Here is a 25,002-nt window from a genome sequence, read left to right as displayed (position 1 = left end):
TATGCCGCGGGAGCGGCCCAAGAAATAGCAACAACAACAACAGCAAAAAAGACAAAAGACAAAAGACAAAAAAAAAAAAAAAAAAAAGAAGAAGAAGAGCAGGGAAACTGGAGAGGAATGGCTTTCTGGACTCCCAACATCTCTAACAAGCCCTGATTATCAGTCTCGTGGAAGGACTGCTTGTTCTAATACATCTGTTTGGATGGAGCCACAGGCAGCTTCAGAAGTGACCCTGGGAGTCCCCATTGTGGTGCAGCAGAAATGAATCCGACTGGGAACCATGAGGTTGCAGGTTCAATCCTGGCCTTGCTCTTTGGCATAAAGATCTTCCATATGCCACAGGTGCAGCCCTAAAAAGACAAAAACAAAACAAAGAAGTGATCCTGATGTCTGGAACAGTGACCAATCACTGTGTTAGCCTCTCTGGTGATTGGCTCAGTGGAAAATGCTGGGATATGTCTGATAGTTAGACTGGGGTGGTCAAGGACAAAATGTCTGGGACCTGTTTCACCATCCCCAATACAGGTTTGCGTGAAGCAAAAAGTAAACTCACTTAGAGAATCAAATAATTCATTTTTCTCAAAAACGACATTGTGGACACTTAGCAAACATCCATCCATGCATTCATCACAGTGGCTGCCCGCACCCACTGTGGGTTAGAATCACCTGGGGGCTCAGAAACATTTTCAGACTCAGATGGTGCTGGCTTTGTTACTCTCCATGTGTGGCCAGGGACCAGAGGTGTCAATACCTCCTGGGCTCCTGTCAGAAATACAGATTCTTAGGCTAGCTCAATCCTACAGAATTGGAATCTGCATTTTAGGAAGACTCCAGGTAATGCAGTATACATTCAAGTTTGAGAAACCATCGTTGAGACAGTGCTTCTGAACACCTGTGAGTCATGTGTAAAGTTTCTTTTTTATTTATTTATATATTTATTTATTTATTTATTTATTTATCTTATGTCTTTTTAGACCGCACCGAGGCATATGGAGATTCCCAGGCTAGGGGTCGAATTGGAGCTGCAGCTGCTGGCCTACGCCAGAGCCACAGCAATGCCAGATCCAAGCCGTGTCTACGACCTACACCACAGCTCATGGCAACGCTGGATCCTTAACCCACTGGGCAAGGCCAGGGATCGAACCCTCAACCTCATGGTTCCTATTCGGATTCGTTTCCCCTGCGCCATGATGGGAACTCCTAAAGTTTCTTTTTTAAAACTTTTTTTTGTCTTTTTTTTTTTTTTAGGGCCACACCTGCAGCATATGGAAATTCCCAGGCTAGGGGCTGAAACGGAGCTGCAACTGCCAGCCTATGCCACAGCCACATAAGATCCAATTCACATCTGTGACCTGCATCGCAGCTCATGGCTGTATCCTTTAACCCACTGAGCGAGGCAAGGGATGGAGCCTGCATATTCATGGATACTATTTGGATTCTTAACCTGCTGAGCCACAATGAGAACTCCTAAATTTTTTTTTATTATAATTGATTTACAATGTTCTGGCAATTTCTGTTGCACAGCAAAGTGACCCAATCATATATATATACGCATACATTCTTTGCTCATATTATCTTCTATCATGCTCTATCACAAGTGATTGGATAGAGTTACCTGTGCTGTACAGCAGGATTTCATTGCTTATCCATTCTAAATGTAATAGTTTATATCTACTAACCCCAAACTCCCAGTTCATCCCACTCCCTCCTCCTCCCTCTCCCACTTGGAAACAGTCTATTTGATAGATAGGTTTTTCTGTGCCATGTTTTTAGATTACACATATAAGTGGCTATCATATGATATTTGTCTTTCTATTCCTGACTCTCTTCACCTAGTATGAGAATCTCTAGTTGCATCTGTGTTGCTGCAAATGGCATTATTTTGTTCTTTTTTATGGCTGAGTAGTATTCTATTGTATGTATGTACCACGTCTTCTTAAGCTATTCATTTGTTGATGGACATTTAGGTTGTTTCCATGTCTTGGCTGTTGTGAATAGTGCTGCTATGAACATACAGTGCATGCATCTTTTTGAATGAAAGTTTTCTCTAGATATATACCCAGGAGTGGAATTGCTGGTTTATATGGTAGTTCTATATTTAGTTTTCCGAGGAATCTCCATACTGTTTCCCATAATGGTTGTGCCAATTTTCATTCCCACTAACAGTGCAGGAGGGTTCTCCTTTCTCCACACCCTCACCAGCACTTGTTATTTGTATATTTATTAATGATAGCCATTCTGACTGGTATGAGGTGGTACCTCATTGTAGTTTTGATTTGCATTTCTCTAATAATGAGTGATGTTGAACATTTTTTCCTGTGCCTGTTGGCCACCCCTATGTCTTCTTGGAGGAATGTCTGTTTAGGTCTTCTGCCCATTTTTCTTTCTTTTTTTTTTTAATTTTTTTATTTTCCCACTGTACAGCAAGGGGGTCAGGTTATCCTTACATGTATACATTACAATTACGTTTTTCCCCCACCCTTTGTTCTGTTGCAACATGAGTATCTAGACAAAGTTCTCAATGCTATTCAGCAGGATCTCCTTGTAAATCTATTCTAAGTTGTGTCTGATAAGCCCAAGCTCCTGATCCCTCCCACTCCCTCCCCCTCCCATCAGGCAGCCACAAGTCTCTTCTCCACGTCCATGATTTTCTTTTCTGAGGAGAAGTTCATTTGTGCTGGATATTAGATTCCAGTTATAAGTGATATCATATGGTATTTGTCTTTGTCTTTCTGGCTCATTTCACTCAGGATGAGATTCTCTAGTTCCATCCATGTTGCTGCAAATGGCATTATGTCATTCTTTGTTATGGCTGAGTAGTATTCCATTGTGTATGTATACCACATCTTCCGAATCCAATCATCTATCGATGGACATTTGGGTTGTTTCCATGTCCTGGCTATTGTGAATAGTGCTGCAATGAACATGCGGGTGCACGTGTCTCTTTTAAGTAGAGTTTTGTCCGGATAGATGCCCAAGAGTGGGATTGCGGGGTTATATGGAAGGTCTATGTATAGATTTCTAAGGTATCTCCAAACTGTTCTCCATAGTGGCTGGTACCAGTTTACATTCCCACCAGCAGTGCAGGAGGGTTCCTTTTTCTCCACAGCCCCTCCAGCACTTGTTATTTGTGGATTTATTAATGATGGCCATTCTGACTGGTGTGAGGTGGTATCTCATGGTAGTTTGGATTTGCATTTCTCTTATAATCGGCGATGTTGAGCATTTTTTCATGTGTTTGTTGGCCATCTGTATATCTTCTTTGGAGAAATGTCTATTCAGGTCTTTTGCCCATTTTTCCATTGATTGATTGGCTTTTTTGCTGTTGGGTTGTATAAGTTGTTTATATATTCTAGAGATGAAGCCCTTGTCAGTTGCATCATTTGAAACTATTTTCTCCCATTCTGTAAGTTGTCTTTTTGTTTTCTTTTGGGTTTCCTTTGCTGTGCAAAAGCTTTTCAGTTTGATGAGGTCCCATGGGTTTATTTTTGCTCTGATTTCTATTGCTTTGGGAGACTGACCTGAGAAAATATTCATGATGTTGATGTCAGAGAGTGTTTTGCCTATGTTTTCTTCTAGGAGTTTGATGGTGTCCTGTCGTATATTTAAGTCTTTCAGCCATTTGGAGTTTATTTTTGTGCATGGTGTGAGGGTGTGTTCTAGTTTCATTGCTTTGCATGCAGCTGTCCAGGTTTCCCAGCAATGCTTGCTGAATAGACTTTCTTTTTCCCATTTGATGTTCTTGCCTCCCTTGTCAAAGATTAATTGACCATAGGTGTCAGGGTTTATTTCCGGATTCTCTATTCTGTTCCATTGGTTTGTCTGTCTGTTTTGATACTAGTACCACACTGTTTTGATGGCTTTGTAGTATTTCTTGAAGTCTGGGAGAGTTATGCCTCCTGCTTGGTTTTTGTTTCTCAGGATTGCTTTGGCAATTCTGGGTCTTTTGTTGTTCCATATAAATGTTTGGATTGTTTGTTCTAGTTCTGTGAAAAATGTCATGGGTCATTTGATAGGGATTGCATTGAATCTGTAGATTGCTTTGGGTAGTATGGCCATTTTTACAATATTGATTTTCCCAATCCAGGAACATGGAATATCTTTCCATTTCTTTACATCTTCTTTGATTTCTTTGATTAAAGTTTTATAGTTCTCAGCATATAGGTCCTTTACCTCCTTGGTCAGGTGTATTCCGAGGTATTTGATTTTGTGAGGTGCAATTTTAAAAGGTATCGTATTTTTGTATTCCTTTTCTAATATTTCATTGCTGGTATACAGAAATGCAACTGACTTCTGAATGTTAATCTTATATCCTGCTACTTTGCTGAATTTATTAATCAGTTCAAGTAGTTTTGGGGTTGAGTCCTTAGGGTTTTCTATGCATAGTATCATGTCATCTGCATACAGTGACAGTTTTATCTCTTCTCTTCCTATATGGATGCCTTTTATTTCTTTTGTTTGTCTAATTGCTGTGGCTAGGACTTCCAAAACTATGTTGAAGAGCAGTGGTGAGAGTGGGCATCCCTGTCTTGTTCCAGATTTGAGTGAGAAGGCTTTCAGTTTTTCCCCATTGAGTATTATATTTGCTGTGGGTTTCTCATAAATGGCTTTGATTATATTCAGGAATGTTCCCTCTATACCCACTTTGGCGAGGGTCTTGATCATGAATGGATGTTGGACTTTGTCAAATGCTTTTTCTGCGTCTGTTGAGATGATCATACGATTTTTGACTTTTTTTTTGTTAATGTGGTGTATGATGCTGATTGATTTGCGTATGTTGAACCATCCTTGTGAACCTGGGATGAACCCAACCTGGTCATGGTGTATAATTTTTTTGGTATGTTGTTGGATTCGGTTGGCTAAGATTTTGTTGAGAATTTTTGCATCTATATTCATCAATGATATTGGCTGATAGTTTTCTTTTTTGGTGGTATCTCTGTCTGGCTTTGGAATGAGGGTGATGGTGGCATCATAGAATGTCTTTGGGAGTATTCCTTCTTCTTCAATCTTTTGAAAGAGTTTAAGGAGGATGGGCACCAATTCCTCTTTATATGTTTGATAAAATTCACCTGTGAAGCCATCTGGTCCTGGACTTTTATTTGTAGGGAGTGATTTTATGACCTCTTCAATTTCATTTCTAGTGATGGGTCTGTTCAGTTGGTCTGTTTCTTCTTGATTCAGTTTTGGCAGGCTGTAAGATTCTAGAAAATTGTCCATTTCTTCCAGATTGTCAAACTTGTTGCCGTATAGTTGTTCATAGTATTCTCTTATGGTTTTTTGTATTTCTGCTGTATCCGTTGTGATTTCTCCTTTTTCATTTATAATTTTGGTTATTTGGGTTCTTTCTCTCCTCTTTTTAGTGAGTCTGGCCAGGGGTTTGTCAATTTTGTTTACCTTTTCAAAGAACCAGCTCTTGGTTTCATTAATTTTCTCTATTGTTTTTTGAGTCCCTATTTTATTGATTTCTTCTTTGATCTTTATAATTTCCTTCCTTCTGCTGGCTTTAGGACTTTTTTGTTCTTCTTTTTCTAATTCATTTAGGTGGAGGGTTAAGTTGTCAATTTGGGATCTTTCTTCTTTTTTGAGAAAGGCCTGTATTGCTATAAATTTCCCTCTGAGCACTGCTTTCGCAGCATCCCATAGATTTTGAGAGGTTGTGTCTTCATTATCATTTGTTTCAAGGTAGTTTTTAATTTCCTTCTTGATTTCCTCATTGACCCATTGGTTTTTTAGTAGCATGTTGTTTAGTCTCCATGTAGTAGGTTTTTTCTCTTTCCTTTTCCCATGGTTGATTTCTAATTTCATGGCATTGTGGTCAGAGAAGATACTTGAGATAATTTCTGTGCTCCTAAATTTATTGAGGTTAGCTTTGTGTCCCAATATGTGGTCGATTCTTGAGAATGTTCCATGACCATTTGAGAAGAATGTGTATTCTGATTTTTTTGGATGTAGTGTCCTGAAGATATCAATTAAGTCTAACTTTTCTCTTGTTTCCTTTAGGATCTCTGTTGCTTTATTGGTTTTCTGTCTAGAGGATCTGTCCATTGATGTGAGGGGGGTATTAAGGTCTCCTACTATGATTGTATTCTCATCAATATCTCCCTTTATGTATGTTAATATTTGATGTATGTATCTGGGTGCTCCTATATTTGGGGCATATATGTTGACGATAGTAACAACCTCTCCTTGGATGGATCCCTTAATCATTAAGTAGTGTCCTTCTTTATCTTTTTCTGCCCATTTTTCAACTGGGTTATTTGTTTTTTTGCTGTTCAGTTATATGAATTGTTTGTATATTTTGGAGAATAAGCCCTTGTAAGTTGCATTGTTTACAACTATAAACTTCATAAAGTTTCTTATAAACTTATTTAAAATGACTCCAACAAAATATGCATTAAACTCAGCTTATCCAAAATATTATCATTTTCTTTACGTCACTACCGGTGTCTTGAGTGTTTAATTGTCACCAGTGACTACCCTATTGAATACACAGATCTAGGCATGCCTCGAATACCGTATCTTTTTTTGTTTTTGTTTTTGTTTTTGTCTTTTTAGGGCCACATCTTGGCATATGAAAGTTCTCAGACCAGGGGTCAGATTGAAGCTGTAGCTGCCAGCCTACGCCACAGTTACAGTGTCACCAGACCTGAGCCACATCTGTGACCTATACACCACAGCTCGTGGTAACACTGGAACCTGAACCCACTGAGTGAGGCCAGGGATCAAACCCGAGTCATCGTGAATACTAGTTGGGTTCATTACCACTGAGCCATGACAGGAAATTCAAAATATCATATCTTTTTAAAAAAATCTCTGAGTGGTGGAATTCCCGTGGTGGCACAGCAGTAATGAACCTGACTAGTATCCATGAGTATGTGGGTTGATCCCTGGCCTTGCTCAGTGGGTTAATGATCTGGCATTGCTGTGAGCTGTGGTGTAGGTCCATGAGGATGGAGATTTAATCCCTGGCCTCACTCAGTGGGTTAAGGATATGGTGTTGCCATGAGCTGCGGTGTAGGTCACAGACCTGGCTTAGACCCCAGGTTGCTGTGGCTGTGGTGTAGGCTGACAGCTTCAGCTCTAATTCAACCCCTAGCCCGGGAAATTCCATAACCTGCCAGTGCAGTCCTTAAAAAAAAAAAAAAAAAAAAAAAAAAGGCAAAGCAAGACAAGGAAACAAGTACGTATCCATCAACAGATGAATGGATAAAAACTGTGATCTATCTCTAGAGATAGAGATAGAGATATAGTTGCAATGGAATATTAATCAGCCACATAAAAAGGAAATCCAGGAGTTCCCTTTGTGACACAATGTCTCTCCTCCACTGCTCTGGGACCCCCTGGGGTGGGAATCACATCTTATTTTGTCTTCTTAGTACAGTGTCTGGCACCTAGCAGGCACTCACTAGATGTTTAGTGAACAAATAAGTATACTTGCATTTACTTAAGACTTTCTCTGCTAAACATTCTTTCTCATATTGAATCCTCACAACAACCTATGGGGTAGGTATTGTTATTAAACCCATTTGAAGAGTTATTTATGGGAGGATCAGAGAGGTTAAGAGTCTGGCAGAGGGCAGAGTGGATTTCCAGAGTTTGTTCTAGGTGAGACTAGAATTTCCACTGTTGGAAGTTAAGCAAGTCTTTTCTCTTTCTCAGCCAGTTGTGTATGACAAGGTGAGGCGACTGGATTGGTGGATACCAACCAACTCCCATGTAATGGGGGAGTTGCCTCTTCCAGGGCCATTTTCAAAGCCAATTTCAGTTTCCAAGCTGTAGAAGGGAAACTAAAAGTTGAGAAATGAAACCTACAGCAGAATGATTGAAAGCCACACCTTAAGGAGGGCCTGGCCTTACAGGTTCAACTCAGTTCACTGTGCCCCTGCTGCAGAGAACAGCTTCCAAGGAGAGGTGTCCCAGGCCAGCCAGGCACCCCTGTTTTCCTCTCCACTTTGGTCCTTTATTCCAGAAGGTGCTGGAGGTCAGCAGGGGAGCCCTCTTCAAGAAGTGTGCGTGTGCCAGGAGCTGGGTAGGTGTGTGACTAGATTTCCATCCAAAAGCGGTGCTCTTGAGACAGATGGAGCTATTTTACACCCCAGCTTCCAAGCTAGACACCTTCGTGGCTAAATGCCTGCATCCCCACAAGGAGTGTAAAGAAGAAGTGCTGGAGGCTGTGAGGACCGTGAAGAAGTTCCTGTGGCAACAGTGCTTCCCTGGGAAGAATGTGCAGGTGCTAGAGGTGAGACTGATCCCCTCCATACCCAGGCCAGGTCTGGGGAAAACCCAGCATGAGGGTCCTAGTCCCTGGGGATACTGGGGAACCTCTTGCTTCATTATTCCCAGCCCATGCTACTGACACCTGAAGTCATTCCACCTAGCTGCTGGCACCCCAACAAACAAACTGCTGCCTTGAGCAGAGCAAGTCGAGTAAAGAAGCTCATAATAATAGTTTACTTTTTTGGAGGCCCTAGGCTAACCCTTTAACATGTTATAGCTCTAGTTTGTGCACCCTGCAAGGTTTGTACTATTCTTTTCCCATTTTACAGATGAGCAAAATTGGAATTCAGTGATTTAAATTTCATAATGACCGAATGTAATGCAATGTCTCTGATTGGCTCTTAGTGTGAATGAGCCATCTATAAAATATAATTTGGGGACAACTGGGGAAATGTCAATATGAGGCATGTATTAGATATTATGTATAAGGGAATTAATTGTTTTTTTAGGATGTAAGACTTTTGTGGTTATGGTGGAAATGTTCTCTTTTGTTGGACAGAAATACTAAAGTATTTAGGGACAATGTTCTTTAGTGTCTGAAATTTAAAGTGGCTCCATTGAAGCAAATGTGGCAAAAAGTTTAGACCCGTTGAATCTGACTATATATATGAGTTTTCATTGTATTCTCTATTTTTTTACGTTTTAAATTTTTGATAATGAAAAGGTTTTTTTGTTTGTTTGTTTGTTTTTTTGTTTTTAATGGAAGCTCAGAGAACTGAGGTTACCTGACCAAGATCACACAGCTAGTGATGGAGCTGGGATTTGAACCAGGATCTATCTTACTCTATTCCAGGCTGCCTGCACTGAGACTTTTTTCTTCCAAGCCCTTCCTCTAGCTGCCTCATGTCACCCACTATCCCTGCTAGGGCCATAATTCAAGAGGGTCAAAACAAGAAAGGTGTGATGAGAAAAACACTTAAAAAAATTTTTTTTTGTGGCCACACCTGTGGCATCTGGACATGTCTGGGCCGGAGAGTAAATCTGAGCCATAGCTGCAGCAAAACTAGATCCTTTAACCCGCAGCACCATGATGGGAACTTGAGAAAAACAACTTTTTTTTTTTTTTTTTGTCTTTTTAGGGCCACACCTGCGGCATATGGAGGTTCCCAGGCTAGGGGTCAAATTGGAGCTGTAGCTGCTGGCCTATGCCACAGTCACAGCAACTCGGGATTCGAGCTGTGTCTGCAAACTACACCACAGCTCGGATCCTTAACCCACTGAGTGAGGACAGGAATCGAACCCGAGTCCTCATGGATACTAGTCAGATTCATTTCTGCTTAAGCCACAACAGAACTCCTGAGAAAAACAGCTTCTGGGGAAAACTTTTTTTTTTTTTTTCCTGAGTTGCTGCCAAGGCATTTTACAGTATGATGACCCTGCTCACACCAGAGCCTGGACATTTAGATAAGTCCGGACATTTAGACAACTTGAGTTTAGGATGCCCACACAAATTCCTGCCTTGCTTTTCCTGGGGGAACTTTTTAAAATAACCACTTAGAGGAGTTCCCATCATAGCGCAGTGGAAACAAATCCGACTAGGAACCATGAGGTTGCAGGTTCAATCCCTGGCCTTCCTCAGTGGGTTAAGGATCCGGCGTGGTCATGAGCTGTGGCGTGGGTCGCAGACGCCACTCAGATCTGGCATTGCTATAGCTGTGGCATAGGCCAGCAGCTGTAGCTCTGAGTAGATCCTAGCCTGGGTACCTCCATATGCCACAGTTCGGCCCTAAAAAGCCAAAAATAAAAAAATAAAATAAAATAACCACTTACGGTTAAGCCCATGAAGTGAGGAAACTCTGCCCCAATCACCTTAGAAGTACTTGGCATTTGCCTCCTTGCTCCATCTCCTGCTGATTAGTGGCCCGGGACGGAGGACTGCCCCCTCCTGGGGCTCACTGAGACCCCTTGATTCTAGGACCTGTGAGTAATCAATCCAATGCCTCTCCTTCCTTTGTGTGGGTGTTTTGAAACTGTACGACCCCAGCAGCTTCATTTGCCCACAGAGGGAATCTGGATGTTGAGGGAGCTACCTGCCAATCCTGTGTGGGTGGCAGGTCAAAATATACATATTCTTGGAATTTTCTCTGTGGTGCAGTGGGTCAGGAATCCCAATGCAGTGGTTCAGGTTGCTGTGGAGGTGCAGATTCAATGTCCCCACCCGGTGCAGTGGCTTAAAGGAGCCAGCATTGCTGCAGCTGCAGCACAGTTCAAAGCTGAAGCTTGGATTCAGTCATTGCCCTGGGAACTTCCATATCTTCCATATGCTGTGACTGCTGCCATTAAAACAAACAAACAAACTGCATTTTTTTTTTTTTTTTTTTTTTTTTTTTTTTGCTTTTTAGGACCGCACCCTGGGCATATGGAAGTTCCCAGGTTCCCAGGCTAGGGGTCAAATCAGAACTGCAGTTGTGGGCCACAGCCACAGCCATAGCAATGCAGGATCCAAGCCAAGTCTGCTTCTGTGACCTACACCACAGCTCATGGCAACGGTGTAGGCTCCTTAACCCACTAAGCGGGGCCAGGGATCAAACCTGAGTCCTCATGGATACTAGTTGGGTTTGTTACTGCTGAGCTACAACAGGAACTCCTACATATTCTTAATTTAATACACCAGCTCCAGCTTCCCAACACAAAAGGCCTGGAGGCAGACAGTCTTAGCCAATCCTTCGTGTTGGCACTAAGGAAACTGAGGCACAGAGAGGGTGAAAGACTTCCTATGTTCACATAGCAAGCTGGTGGCAAAGGTAGGACTAGCACTGGGACTCCAGACTCCCAGCTCAGAGCTCTAGTTCTGCCTTTATGGGCAGCCACTTGCGGAAGATCTAGAAGCTTCAGGCCTGCATTGCTTCTTTACTCCCGTCCCAAGCACCTGGAGCCTAAAGCCATATGATTTAGAAGTGAGAAGCCATAAATGTTGACATCAGATGTAGGTTTGACTCTTGGCTTCTTTCCTTATCAGCTGTGTGACCTTAGACTTATCATCTTCTCTCTAAAACCCTTGGTCTTCTCATGTGAAATTGGGGCCACATCATCATCATCAGTCATCATCATATTCTTACCCTCATCAAGCAAATGGGGTGATGCAGGCTAAATGATTAGTCAATGCTCAAAAACAAAAGCATCCTTATAAACTCCTACCCAAGCTTCTTTTGGACTCAGGGCACAAGTATGACTCATACAGACACCACTGATAACCCTGAAAATAAAGTGGACAGAATGGGGGGGATGCCTCAGAATGAGTTTTAACAGCAGGAAGTGGTATTAACCCAGCCTCAAATCCTGCCTGCAGACACATGGCCCCTTCTCCAACTTTGAAACCAATCAATAATATAGACACCCAAAGAGCAGTGGCCAATGAGAAAGTGAAGCTTTGTTAGGGCTCCAAACCCTCCCCCCACCTCTCAAAATCTGGTGAACTGTGCTGATCCAAATGAGTGAATGCTTGTCCTTGGGTTTAAATAGGTTTGAACTGAAGCAAGTCATGAAGCCTGTTTTAGAACGCTCTTCCCTCTCTGCCTGTATCTTACCACTGGGAACACTGGGAAGGGCAGCATGGCATAGCCTTCAGGGAGATGTGCTCTTCATCCACAGACAGTGTCATCAGCCACCCTCTCACATGGGGCAGAAATGCTGAGTTAAAGTTCAGGAGGAGAAAGAAAATGGAAAAGGAAGAGGGGGGAAAAATGGCAGGCTCCCCCACAGAAGCAAGGCCTGGCAAATAGATTTGACTCATGGGGTCGAAAGGAGTAGAAGAACCACATCTTGTGTTCTGGCAAATAGATTTGTGTTTTGACACCTCTGTGTCTATGACTAATGGCTATGAGTCCATGGCAAGCCAATTAACCCCTGACTACTTCCCTCTTCTCAGCTGTACAATGGGACTAATTATGCAACCACAACCCACCACCCCCACCCCAGTCAGAGGAAAGGAGGATTAAAAGGTATCGTGTGTATAAAGGGCTTTCAGTAGTGCCAGACACTGCGAGGGCTCAACTTGGCAGCTGGGTTATCATCAGTGTGCAATGACTCTACCCACCAGCAGAGGTAGCCGATCTGAGGTCTGACGCATCACTGGTGATTCCACCTCCGACCTGGAGTGAGAAAGAGAGTTCAGAGAGCTGGGCGCCTCCGTATACTAGAGGCGACAGGACTGGAGAGCAAGTCTAGACTCTGAGAACATCCAAAAGACCTCTTCAAAATCACCCAGCTCAGGCTCTCTTCCTTCAGATAGGGAAGCTGAACCCCCAAGCAGCGGAAGAGATGACCTAAGTCAACTAGAGAAAGAAGAGGAGGAGAGATGGATTGCTGGCTTCCTGTGTGCCAGGCACCTTGCCGAGCCCTAGGCACACGTTATCTTTTCTGTCTTCCTTTCTCTTCCTTCCTTCCTTCTTTTCTTTTTCTTCCTTCCTTCCTTCCTTCCTTCCTTCCTTCCTTCCTTCCTTCCTTCCTTCCTTTCTTTCTTTCTTTCTTTCTTTCTTTCTTTCTTTCTTTCTTCTTCCTTCCTTCCTTCCTTCCTTCCTTCCTTCCTTCCTTCCTTCCTTCCTTCCTTTCTTCCTTCCTTCCTTCCTTCCTTCCTTCCTTCCTTCCTTCCTTTCTTTCTTTCTTTCTTTCTTTCTTTCTTTCTTTCTTTCTTTCTTTCTTTCTTTCTTTCTTTCTTTCTCCTTCCTTCCTTCCTTCCTTCCTTCCTTCCTTCCTTCCTTCCTTCCTTCCCTTTCTCTCTTTCTTTTTTCTTTTTAGGGCCACACCCATGGCATATGGAGGTTCCCAGGCTAGGGCTCAAATTGGAGCTCCATTTTCTCCCCTGGAAAGAGGAGATGTTAGTGAGATAGGCTGAGACCTAGGACCTGGGACCCTTTGCTGCAGTGGCTGCAGTTGCATCTCCTCCATCAACAAAATACAAAGAAACTATAAGGGACTAAAAATAACTTCATTCATGTGCAACTGGGGCAAATTATGGGCAACAAGATACTAAAAGACTAGAAAACCAATTGCCACTTCTGAGGAGCTGAGAGCAAAAGCAGGGTACTATGCATGCCCCCTGCACATAACACCAGCAAGGAGGTGGGCAAATAACCTAAGCCACCCCAGACACACCCCTACCCTCACAACATGTAAGGAATGAGCTCTCCCTTGCCTCCTGGAGCAAGTCAGTCAGCAAGGGAAACTTGCTTATTTTCACTCCTCCCTGCTGCAGCAAGGACCCCCAGTAGAGCTTGGCCTGAATTTCTTGTCTGGCTTCTTACCAATTTCTGTCGATTAAGGAAGACCAAGAACCCTGGTCTTCTGTCTTCCTTTCTCTTCCTTCCTTCCTTCTTTTCTGGTCAGTGCCACCTACGCATCCTGGGTGGGGGTAGCAAGCATTAAAAGGGATAATCTATGTAAATAGTCTCAGCGATTGTCTGGTACAGTCAGTAGCCTCTGGGTAACAGGACTCTGTTCCACAGGTGGGCTCCTTCGGGAACGGCACGGTGCTCCGTGACAGCACAGAGGTGGAGCTGGTGGCATTTCTGAGCTGTTTCCGCAGCTTCCGGGAAACCGAGGACCTCGATAACATGCTGGACCAGCTCTCTAAGACACTATGCTCTTGCCAGGGCCTGCTGGCCTTTGATCTGAAGGACGTGTGGTTGGTCGAGGAAGTCTTCCGTGCCATCGCCTTCACCATCTGGACCAAGAATTTGGAAGGGCCCATCACTTTCACCATCATGCCTGCCTACAGGGACCTGGGTAAGGGGAGGGGAACCCCACCCAACTCATATGGCTGGCCTCCCCCCAGCTCCTCACTTCTCCTTTGTGGCCATATGCAAACACATCCATTCTTCTGGTCAACCCATGTCCCATGCTGGGTGCTGGGTAACTGCAGTGCCTGGGTCTGACCCAACTCAGGCTGCCTCACAGCTCAACTTGGAAACAGATTTATCGAAGAATCATGCAGATAAAAATATATGGTTGGAGAGGAGATGAGACCCATGAAAGTGAAAGAGAACAACCCCAGCTGCTTCTGGAACACTTAATATGGAGGCAGGGGACTGTCATTGTCTGGGCTTTCCTGGAAGCAGAACCCGGGACAGGGGTTTGAGGCTAAGCAGTCCCAGGAAAGGAAGGTAGGAAAGAAGGGGAGTGAAGCTGAAGGGGATGAGCATTACAAGGTGCATCCTAAGCAAGTCAGCATTGTGAACAACTGGGCTTGTGCCCCTGGAGAACTCTGGTAGAAAGGGCAGACTACATCTCAACCATCTCCCAGTGGGATATCAGAGTGTTTCATCCACCAGCTTTGCATCAGCCATTGGCTGAGAGCTGCTGCCCCCAGGAATGACTCACACACACTAGTCAACAGTACCAGCTACATACAAGCCCAAATGATATGGCTTTCATCTTTTGTGCCAGCTCCTCTTAACTAGAGCTATTGCTGGGAGTTGCTCTGTGGTGAAAGGGTCAGAAATGGGATCCCCTCTGGGCCAGAAAGAGACAATGGGATGCTTTGGTGGTAGGGATGCCCGCCCCACCCTTCAGCAAACATGCTCTCTGAGCCCAGCTTTCTTACAAGGAACTGATTCTCCCCTATGGTGGTTGAAGCTTCAGATAATCGCCGAGGAAGAGATACAAAACAGATATTAAGGGGAACTGAGAGTATCAGGCACATCCAGAGAAGACAGCAGTCCTTCAGTGGCCTGAAGAATAGAAAAACTACTTTAAAAATTTATTTTATTGAGGTATAGTTTAATGTACAATGTTGTGTTAATTTCTACTATATAGCAAAGTGTTTCAGTTATACACATGTATACATTCTTTTTCTGCAAATAATTACATTTAGAATGGATAAGCCATGAGGTGCTACTGTACAGCACAGGGAACTATATCCAATCTCTCAGGATAGACCATGATGGAAGATGACACGAGAAAAAGAATGTATATATATGTATGACTGGATCACTTTGCTGCACAGCAGAAACTGGCACAACATTGTAAATCAACTATGATTTTAAACAAATTTCAAAAGAAGTCTATGTACATTTTTTTCATATTATTTTCCATTATAGTTTATCACACAATATTGAATCTCGTTCCTTGTGCTATACATTAAGACCTTGTTGTTTATCCATCCTATGTATAATAGTTTGCATCTGCTAATCCCAAACTCCCAATCTACTCACTACCACCTGTGCCCCTCACCAGGCAACCACAAAACCACAAGTCTGTTCTCTATGCCTCTGAGTCTGTTTCTAGAAGACTTTTTTTTTTTTAATTGCTTTTTAGGGCAGCACCCGTGGCACATGGACGTTCCCAGGCTAGGGGTTGACGTGAGCCGAAGCAACGCCAGATCCTTAACCCAATGAGCAAGGGCCAGGGATCAAACCTGCATCGTCATGAATACTACTTGGGTTCATTACTGCTGAGGCACAGCGGGAACTCCTGGAAGACTCAATTTTCATTCTCCAGAAGGACAATGGGGAAGGCAAATCTTTAGTCTCTTCAGCTCTGTGGTCCCAGATTTCCCCAGAGAGATTCTCCAATGAACTAACAGGCTGTTCCTGACAGACTCCTTAGCAACCTGGGGCTTTCTAAGCTGCCACTCTGCTCATTCCCTTTGCCTCCTTTCTCCTCTGGGCCTTTAGTTCCCCATGGTGGGCCCTCCGCAGAGGTCTATGTGGATCTGATTGAGGCCCGCAAGCCGCCTGGAAATTTCTCCCCATCCTTCGCCAAGTTACAGAGAAGCTTTGTGAAACACCGGCCAGCCAAGCTGAAGAGCCTCCTGCGACTGGTAAAACACTGGTACCTGAAGGTGAGGAGGCTGCTGGGATGGGAGTAGGAGCAGAAGGACAGGGAGGGAGGGGAAGAAAAGCCAGGAGCCAGCTCTGTCATCTCAGGAAACCACATGGGGCAGCACCACCAAGGGCAGGGCGAGGAAGGTGGGTGGGAGGGAAAGCTAGTCTTTTGTAACATAAAGTGAAACTTAGAAGAAAATGGAAATGAAGGAGGAGGAATAGGAGGGAGAGGAGAAGGAAACAGAGAAAGAAGGAGAAAAATAAGGAATATACAGTATCTCAAAGAACAAATGCTTTCAATGTCTAGCTACAGTCCAGTGCTGGCTACGTCCACTTCTGGGCTCTCTGTACATTAATCTCAGCTGATTAGGGACTATCAAGAGGAAAGATTGGTTTAATTCCACCCTGCACCAATTCCTCCTCCAAATGATTGAGTTCCCCAGTATTATGATCATTACTGAGCGAATACATCCACAATAGCCTTTTATTTTATTTATTCATTTATTTATTTTTATTTTGTTTTATTTTATTACTCAATGAATTTGTTACATTTGTAGTTGTACAATGATATTTTATTTATTTTTAAAAATTTTATGGCCACACTTGCAGCGTATGGAAGTTCCCAGGCCAGGGACTGAATCTGAGCCACAGTCAAGACCTACACCACAGCTGTGGCAACACCGGATCCTTTAACCCACTGCATCAGGCCAGGGATCAAACCCACACCTCTGCAGCTACCCAAGTCACTGAGGTCAGGTTCCTAACCTACTGTGCCATGGTGGGAACTCCAACAGCTACTTTTTAGATTTCACATATGTAGTCTGCATGGTTCTGGGTGTATTTCAAAATACCCGAGGAACAGAGTCATCTTCTCAAAAGAAGACTCAGAAACAAACACAAAATTAGAAAGAAAAGATGTGTTCTTAATTATTTTATTTTTAAAATACTTTTCAAAAATTCTCTCTCTCTCTTTTTTTTTTTTTTTTTTTTGGTCTTTTTAGGGCCGGACCAGGGGCATATGGAAGCTCCCAGACTAGGGGTCTAATTGGAGATGCAGTTGCCAGTCTACACCACAGCTCATGGCAACACTGGATCCTTAACCCATTGAGTGAGGCCAGGGATCAAACCCGAATCCTCATGGATACTAGTCGGGTTCATTACCACTGAGCCACAATAGAAACTCCTCTTTTAGAAAAAAATGGTGAGAGTCAGAATTTAGAGAGAGGAGTTCCTGTCGTGGCTCAGTGGTTAACCAATCTGACTAGGAACCATGAGGTTGCAGGTTGGATCCCTGGCCTTGCTCAGTAGGTTAAGGATCCGGCGTTGCCGTGAGCTGTGGTGTAAGTCACAGAAGCGGCTCCGATCCCGCGTTGCTGTGGCTGTGGCATAGGCAGACGGCTACAGCTCTGATGAGACCCCTAGCTGGGAACCTCTATATGCTATAGGAGCGGCCCTAGAAATGGCAAAAAGACAAAAAAAAAAAAAAAGACTTTAGAGCAACCAGCCCATTAAAAAAAAAAAAATGCTTAAAGATAAAAATCAGAATATTACTGGAGTTCCTGCTGTGGCACAATGGGATCAGTGGCATCTTAGGAGCACTGGGACTCAGGTTCAATCCCTGGCTGGGCACCATGAGTGGGTTAAGGATCCCCTGTTGCCGTAGCTTTGGCTTAGGTCACAATTGCTGCTCTGATCTGATCCCTGGCCTGGGAACTCCATATGCCTCGGGACGGCCAAAAACAAGCAAAAAATCAGAATATTACCAAAGTTGGTTTACAGTTAGTTAGTATGTTTATGGTGGAAAAACAACTGTTTTCTTACATGATTATCACCTAAACCAAGGTTGTGCTGTATCTTCGGATATTAACATCACCGAAGTCAGGAATGAAATTGTTTTTTTTTTGGTCAGTTACTTAATGATCCAAGGTTTTGTGGATTTGAAAAACTAGAACTCAACAACGTGATCTATTTGTCTGTCTAAGGGTACAAACAATTTTCTTCATGAATATGATATGCACATTTATTGATAATGTCCACAGAACAACATATCAACTTTACTTCTATGGTCCTTCCATTGTTCAAGTATCTGCCCCAAGACAAGAATTTAACCTTATACAGTTTTTTGAAACAGTTTTGTTTTGTTTTTTGTCTTTTTAGGGCTGTACCCATTGCATATGGAGGTTCCCAGGGTAGGGGTCAAAACAGAGCTGCAGCTGCTGGTTTGCACCACAGCCACAGCAACGTGGGATATGAGCCATGTCTGCAATCTACACCACAGCTCACAGCAACACCAGATCCTTAACCCACTGAGCGAGGCCAGGAATGGAACCTGCATCCTCATGGATACTAGTCAGGTTCATTACCACTGAGCCACGATGGGAACTCCTGAAACAGTTTTTTTGATTTGGTATTAGTTTGATTTTTTTTTTTTTTTTCCTTTTTAGGGCTGTACCCGCCACATATGGAGGTTCCCAGGCTAGGGGTATAATCACAGCTGCAGCTGCCGGCCTACATCCCAGCCACAGCAACGCCAGATCCGAGCCATGTCTGCAACCTATACCACAGCTCACAGCAACACCAGATCCTTAACCCACTGAGCGAGGCCAGGGATCAAACCCGCAACTTCGTGGTTCCTGGTCAGATTCATTTCTGCTGTGCCACAATGGGAACTCCAACTTGATTTTTCTTTTATTTGAGGACTTTTATTTAGCTAAGTGTTAAGATGTGTTCATCAATATTTAAGGACACTAAGGGAGTTCCCGTCTTGGCGCAGTGGTTAACGAATCTGACTGGGAACCATGAGGTCTCGGGTTCGATCCATGGCCTCACTCAGTGGGTTAACGATCCGGCGTTACCGTGAGCTGTGCTGTAGGTCGCAGACGTGGCTCAGATCCCGCGTTGCTGTGGCTCTGGCATAGGCCCGCAGCTACAGCTCCTATTCAACCCCTAGCATGGGAACCTCCCATGTGCCGTGGGAGCCGCCCAAGAAATGGCAAAAAGACAAAAAAAAAAAAAAAAATTTAAGGACACTAAGAGTTCACTATATAATATGTTAAAGCAGTCTTGTAATGCTAAAAAGGTTAATAGTTCATTTTTATCTGGAGACTTTGTAACATCCTAGGAGTTGTTATTTATTATCATGGTTCAAGAATATTTTATGACCTGGAGTTCCTGTTGTGGTTCAGTGCGTTACAAAACCTACTAGCATCCATGAGAATGCAGGTTTGATCCCTGGCCTCACTCAGTGAGTTAGGGATCTGGCATTGTAGTGAGCTGTGGTATAAGACCCAGGCACAGCTTGGATCTGGCATTGCTCTGGTGTAGGCCGGCAGCTGCAGATCTAATTCGATGCCTAGCCTGGAAACTTCCATATGCCTTGGGTGTGGCCCTTAAAAAAAAAAGAAAAAAAAGAAAAAATAGAGTAGAGGTGGGGAGGGAGGAGAGAAATGTCAGAAGAATAAAAGCTATTGCATTCAAGATTCAGCCTTGGTGTTAAAAAGGAGGCGTGTCTGACAACACGATTGACAAGCTTTGGAGGTAAGTCCCCAGAACAGTCTCAGTGGGACCTAAAACAGGAAAAAGAAACTGAGAGACAAAAATAATTTATTGGAGTTCCCTGGTCACTCAGCGGGTTAAGAATCTGGCGTTGTCACTGCTATAGTGTGGGTCACTGCTGTGGTTCAATCCCTGGACCAGGAACTTCTGCATGCCATGGGTGCGGCTAAAAAAAAAAAAAAAAATCATTTACTAAATAAGAACTTGCAGAGAATTTACAAGGGAATCAGACTGCAGAAGGAAAGGCTTCATCCAATTTTAAAAAATAGGTGTTCAAAGAAAAAGCGATTATCAGGATTACTATGTTTACAGTTTGTCTCAGTTGATAGTGGAAAAATAGCAAATTTCTCACATGCTTGTCATATCTAGAAAGGTCACAACATAGTGCTATTTTGCAAAAGTCAGAGAAATCCAAAACATGAAGAAATCAGAGCATCACTGAGCATCAGCCCTGGAAAGGAACATAAATCTTTCCTTCTGCTTTGTTCTTTTCTGTGCACCATTAAATATGCTATCAAAGCTCCTAAAAGAAATGAACGACTCATTTTCCCTCAAGCTTACATCTTATGATTTTAGGCATTCTGCATTTTCTTTATCATATAAGTTTTAAGAATCACACTAGTAAAATCTCTTTGAATTCAATTAAAAACATTTTGGAGTTCCCTTGTGGCGCAGCAGGTTAAGGATTTGGTGTTGTCACTGCAGCAGCAGTGAAATATGAAAATCTGAACATGTGTATTAGAGATAGGATTTACAATTTCCTTGTCAGGGAGTGCTGAGTCTCTCACTAATGAACCCTGACTCAAGAGGCCATTCACAAGTGCAGCGTCAAGAATTCCCTTGGGGCAGCGGGTTAAGGAACTGGCATTGTCACTGTTGTGGCTTGGGTCACTGCTGTGGCACAGGTGCAGTCCCTTGCTGGGGAACTTCCACATGCCACAGGCATAGTCCCCTAGAACAAAAACAAAAACATTTTAAAGTCCAGGATAAAGTTGTTTTTGCCAGTGAGTAAATAACTTATAGGAAAGGCTCAAGTTTTCATTTTTGCTGGGGGACTAGAACTGGACAAGATGACCCTGTTTCTGTTTGTTTCAAGGTCAAAGGGGGTTTTTGTCCCTTCAATTGTGGGTGTGATATGATATTTACTTATAATGGCCACAAGACAAGATGTCAATTTTGATTCCAGAAACCGAATAGCTGGATATGTGACAGAAATTTCCATTTCCTAGTTTGATACTAGAGAAGTTCTTTAGACAGGAAGTGACCGATATCTAATAAGATGTTTTCTTTTACAAGTAACAGAAAAACAGAAAAACCAACTCAAACTGGCTTAACCGATAAAGAGAATTATCAGCTCACGTGTGAAAACCCATAAGAGTGAAGGCTCCAGCTCTGTTTCTCTATAATATTCTCAGTTTCTCTCAACTTGATATGTCAGCTAGGTCGTCAGGCTGGTTTCCCTCAAGGTGGCAAAGTGGCCACATCTGTTCCTGCCCTCACATCCATGTACAAGAGAGGACTTCTCTTCCTTCAACCATTGAACAAAAGAACCAGGCTTGCCTCATACTGAGTCAACTTAGATCACAAAGCTTCTCTTTAACCAATCACTTGGCTAGAGGAATGGGTTCCTACTGACGATCTTGTGCAATTAGGGCCAACCCAGGAGTTGAGGGTCAGGTCAAACCCACCCAAACAGCATGGCTACTATACAATGGAGAAGGAAGAAACACATTAGAGAGGCAACCTTGATTCTCAGCTATTACCTAGTCCTATAATTTCCCAAAACACACTATTTTTTCCTCTTTAGCTAAGAAGGCTTTTCTTGAAAAGAAACCTTTCAGAAAGCCAAATAGTTTAAAATGGGGTCACTTGGGCTGGGGTGCCAATGGCAAGCCCAACCTACTTGCTCCTTGGAACCTCTTCATCACTCCATCCCAGAAGTTATGTCAAGCACAGTTTGAAACTGATTGGACTAACCTACCTGCTTAATTCTAAAGTGGAGAACCCCATTTAGGACCAGGGAGGGAAAGTGACTTGGCCAAGTTTACACAGCCAGTAGGTAGCAGAGCTGGTACAAGAACTTGGATTTTCCCAGTTTCTAGTCCAGTGTCATCCTTATGAGGAATCTTGAGCTCTCTCTCTCTCCCCATCTCTTTCAACAGTACGTGAAAGCCAGGTGCCCCATTGCTAAGCTGCCCCCTCTCTATGCCCTCGAGCTACTGACCATCTATGCCTGGGAAGTGGGTACAAAGGCACATGAGCGTTTCCATTTGGACAGAGGCCTCGTCACGGTGATGTGCCTGCTCCAGGAGTATCAATCTCTCTGTATCTACTGGACCAACTACTACAAGTTCCAGAACCCAATCATTGAGGACTTTGTCAGAGAACAGCTCAAAAAAGAAAGGTACTGGATCATGGCGTGCCAATCACAAATCAAAGAGGAAAGAAAGAGAACAGAGGGAAAGGAAGTCTTGAGTTTTGGCGAGGGGGCGGTGGGGGGGGATGTTATTAAGGAGGAAAGCTGACTTCTCACTCCCACATGGTTGACTCCTCAAGTTGGCCACCTTCCAGACTCACCAGGGCCTTAGGGTTTATAAGCCTTTTCCTTGTGCTTCTTAGCCAGCACTCCACCCTACCTTAACCCTCTTTCCCCTTTCAGTGGTTTTTAGCTACAGCATGGAAAGAATCATGGAGACCCAAGTGTAATCCCAGTCCTGCCATCTTCTCATTTCTGTGAGCCTCCGTTCCTCATCTGTAATACAGGAGTCATTGGCACCAACCATGCAGGACTATCGGGAGAGTCAGAGAAAATATACCTAAAGGGCCTACTGTATCCAGTCTATGGTTGATGTCAGATAAATATTCAGGATCATAGCATATTCTGCCAGTGCCTGTGTGTATCCCCTGGGCCTTAACCATGGCAGGGAAGGCTGATTCAACCTCCAACTGTCAGCACCTACATCCCTTTGCCTGTGGGTTTTCAGGTTCCCCCAGTGACTGGTGGAAGTTGGTGTATAAATACCCCAACTCCTTTCCATCTCAGATGCAAGGACTCTCTCTGGGTCACGTGTTCTACACTAGTTCCCATAGTCTGCCCAGTGGGACTAACCCCCAGTTGCTCACAGTGGTAACCACCTCCATTCATACCCTTTATTGGCATCCTTCCCATCCCTCTCTCCCTTTTCCACTCCCTCATTGGTGCTTCCTAGCCTCTTCTTCCATGCAAATGACTTGTGCTCAAATCCTCCAGTTGAGATTTGCTTCTGGGGAAACCCAGCCTGAGACAGTTCTTTGTATTAGAAGCTTTAGGCCAACGCAAGCAAAATCACAAGAATGTTTATTGTTCCCTTATGTGGCTTGCTTGTTTGCTTGCTTTGCTTTTTAGGGGCACACTTGTGGCACATGGAAGTTCCCAGACTATGGGTCAAATCGGAGCTACAGCTGCCGGTCTATGCCATAGCCACAGGAACATGGGATCTGAACCACATCTGCAACCTACACCACAGCTCAAGGCAATGCTGGATCCTTAACCCACCGAGCAAAGCCGGGGATCAAACCCACATCCTCACGGATACTAGTAGGGTTTGTAACCTGCTGAACCACAATGGGAACTCCCGCTGTTGGTCTTTTTTTACAAAGCCAAAAAACCCAATGTCCTTATGAAAAGAGGATTTATTGTAAGGATTCCCAGAAAATTGAGCCTGGAAAACCAGGATCCTGTTGTCCTGAGGCAAACATAGAGATTCCTCTCTCCGTTGCTCACTCTCACAGCCCACATTCTCCCTTTCCTCCCATTGCCTCTGCTTCTCTCTCCACACCTGCCTGGCTCCTCTTTCACTCCTAGTTGTTGAAGAACCTCCATCATCCCTGGTCCAAATTCCACAGGGAACCAATCTGATCACTGGACACAGGCCTTTCATGTCAGGTCATCTGGTGGGTCACTGTGGGTCAGGTGACCCCATCCCACAGGGCAGCCTGGCCCTGCTCCCTGCCTCCTTCAGGCAGGACCAGTTCATGGAGCCAGGGATGTTGGGAGTTTAGAATAAGGAGCCTGAAGTGCCCAGTTCCCATCAATAACCTGCTACCACATTCTGTCTCATAGATCAGGTCTCAGCTCCCACCTAAGTCAAAAGGCCCTGGAGTACAAGGGCCAGGTCTTGATCATGGACTTGGCATTCAAAGCATGTGGTTACCCCAAGCAACTCAAGTAGGCTTTGAGACCCCCTTCAAACCAATATTCTTTAAAATATTTATTCAACATTTACCTAGAGGAGAGAGGCTTGGTGGCAGCCCAACTCCCAACCTCTCCTCTGCTGAGGCAGAGGAGATGGGTAAGAATGCCATCTTCAGGTTGGGAGAACTTAGAGAGGTCCATGCCTCAGTTTCCTCATCTGTAAAATGGGGAAAATCATTATCGCCATCATCATCATAGTTCCTACCTGATAGTATTGTTGTAGTGGAGTTCTCGTTGTGGCTCAGTGGAAATGAAGCTGACTAGGATCCATGAGGATGTGGGTTCAATCCCTGGCCTCACTCAGTGGGTTAAGGATTTGGCATTGCCATGAGCTGTGGTGTAGGTCGTAGACACCACTCAGATCCCATGTTGCTACGGCTGTGGTGTAGGCTGGCAGCTGCAGCTCACATTTGACCCCTAGCCTGGGAACCTCCATGTGCAGCAGGTGTGGCCCTAAAAAGAAAAAAAAAAAATTGTTGTAGGGATCAAAATAGGTTAATTCATGTAGGGTCTGATCCAGTGCCTCAATAAACATAGTTTAATGGTGGTGGTGGTGGTGTTACTGTTATCCCAAGCAGTTCAGCAGCTCTAGCCTCAAGCTCACTTATGTATCTGGCTCAGCAAAACAAAAGCTCTGAACGTAAGAGGCCCACCTGCCCAAGTGGGCCACTGGTATTGTTCCAGCATGCCTTTCGGGGTCTCACTTCCTATACACCTTGAAAATTCCTTGCAAATACCTAAAGCACTCTCCCTAAAAGGAATTCTTAGAATCCTCTCCATTCTCTAACTCTCCGGCAATGTTTGGAGGCCTCCCGGGCTCTGGACATTCCAGATGCTCAGAAGATTGCCGGGAATATTTTTTTCTGGCTTGTAGGCCTCCAAACAAGAAAGAACCTGAGCACCCTCTCTCTGTGTTGCAGGCCTATCATCCTGGATCCGGCTGACCCCACCTACAATGTGGCCTATGGCTACAGATGGGACATAGTCAGTCAGAGGGCCAGACAGTGCCTGAAACAGTGCTGTTGCCATAACAACAAGAGCCCAGTCCCCCCGTGGTATATAAAGCCTTCCCACTACACTGCTTGCTTCAGAGTCTCAGCCAAAGGCTGTGACTGATTCCCTGGCAATAACAATTCAGGAATAAATAATCTTTGTTCATTCTCTTTTGGGTGG

At 43.9% G+C, this 25,002-nt stretch overlaps 1 protein-coding gene across 1 annotated transcript; it reads left to right on the top strand.

The window, feature by feature from the left end:
* On the top strand, positions 7,853 to 24,992 carry OASL (2'-5'-oligoadenylate synthetase like). Its single transcript, NM_001031790.1, is given in 5 exon segments — positions 7,853 to 8,239; positions 13,722 to 14,001; positions 15,891 to 16,057; positions 21,758 to 21,999; positions 24,750 to 24,992. Coding segments are annotated over 5 exon segments (1,047 nt in total). The 5' UTR covers positions 7,853 to 8,077; the 3' UTR covers positions 24,946 to 24,992.

Source organism: Sus scrofa, chromosome 14 (assembly GCF_000003025.6).
Source record: "Sus scrofa isolate TJ Tabasco breed Duroc chromosome 14, Sscrofa11.1, whole genome shotgun sequence".
Taxonomy (NCBI): Eukaryota; Metazoa; Chordata; class Mammalia; order Artiodactyla; family Suidae; genus Sus; species Sus scrofa.
The sequence above is the reverse complement of the archived record's forward strand: the minus strand, read 5'-3'. Positions and strand labels throughout refer to the sequence as shown.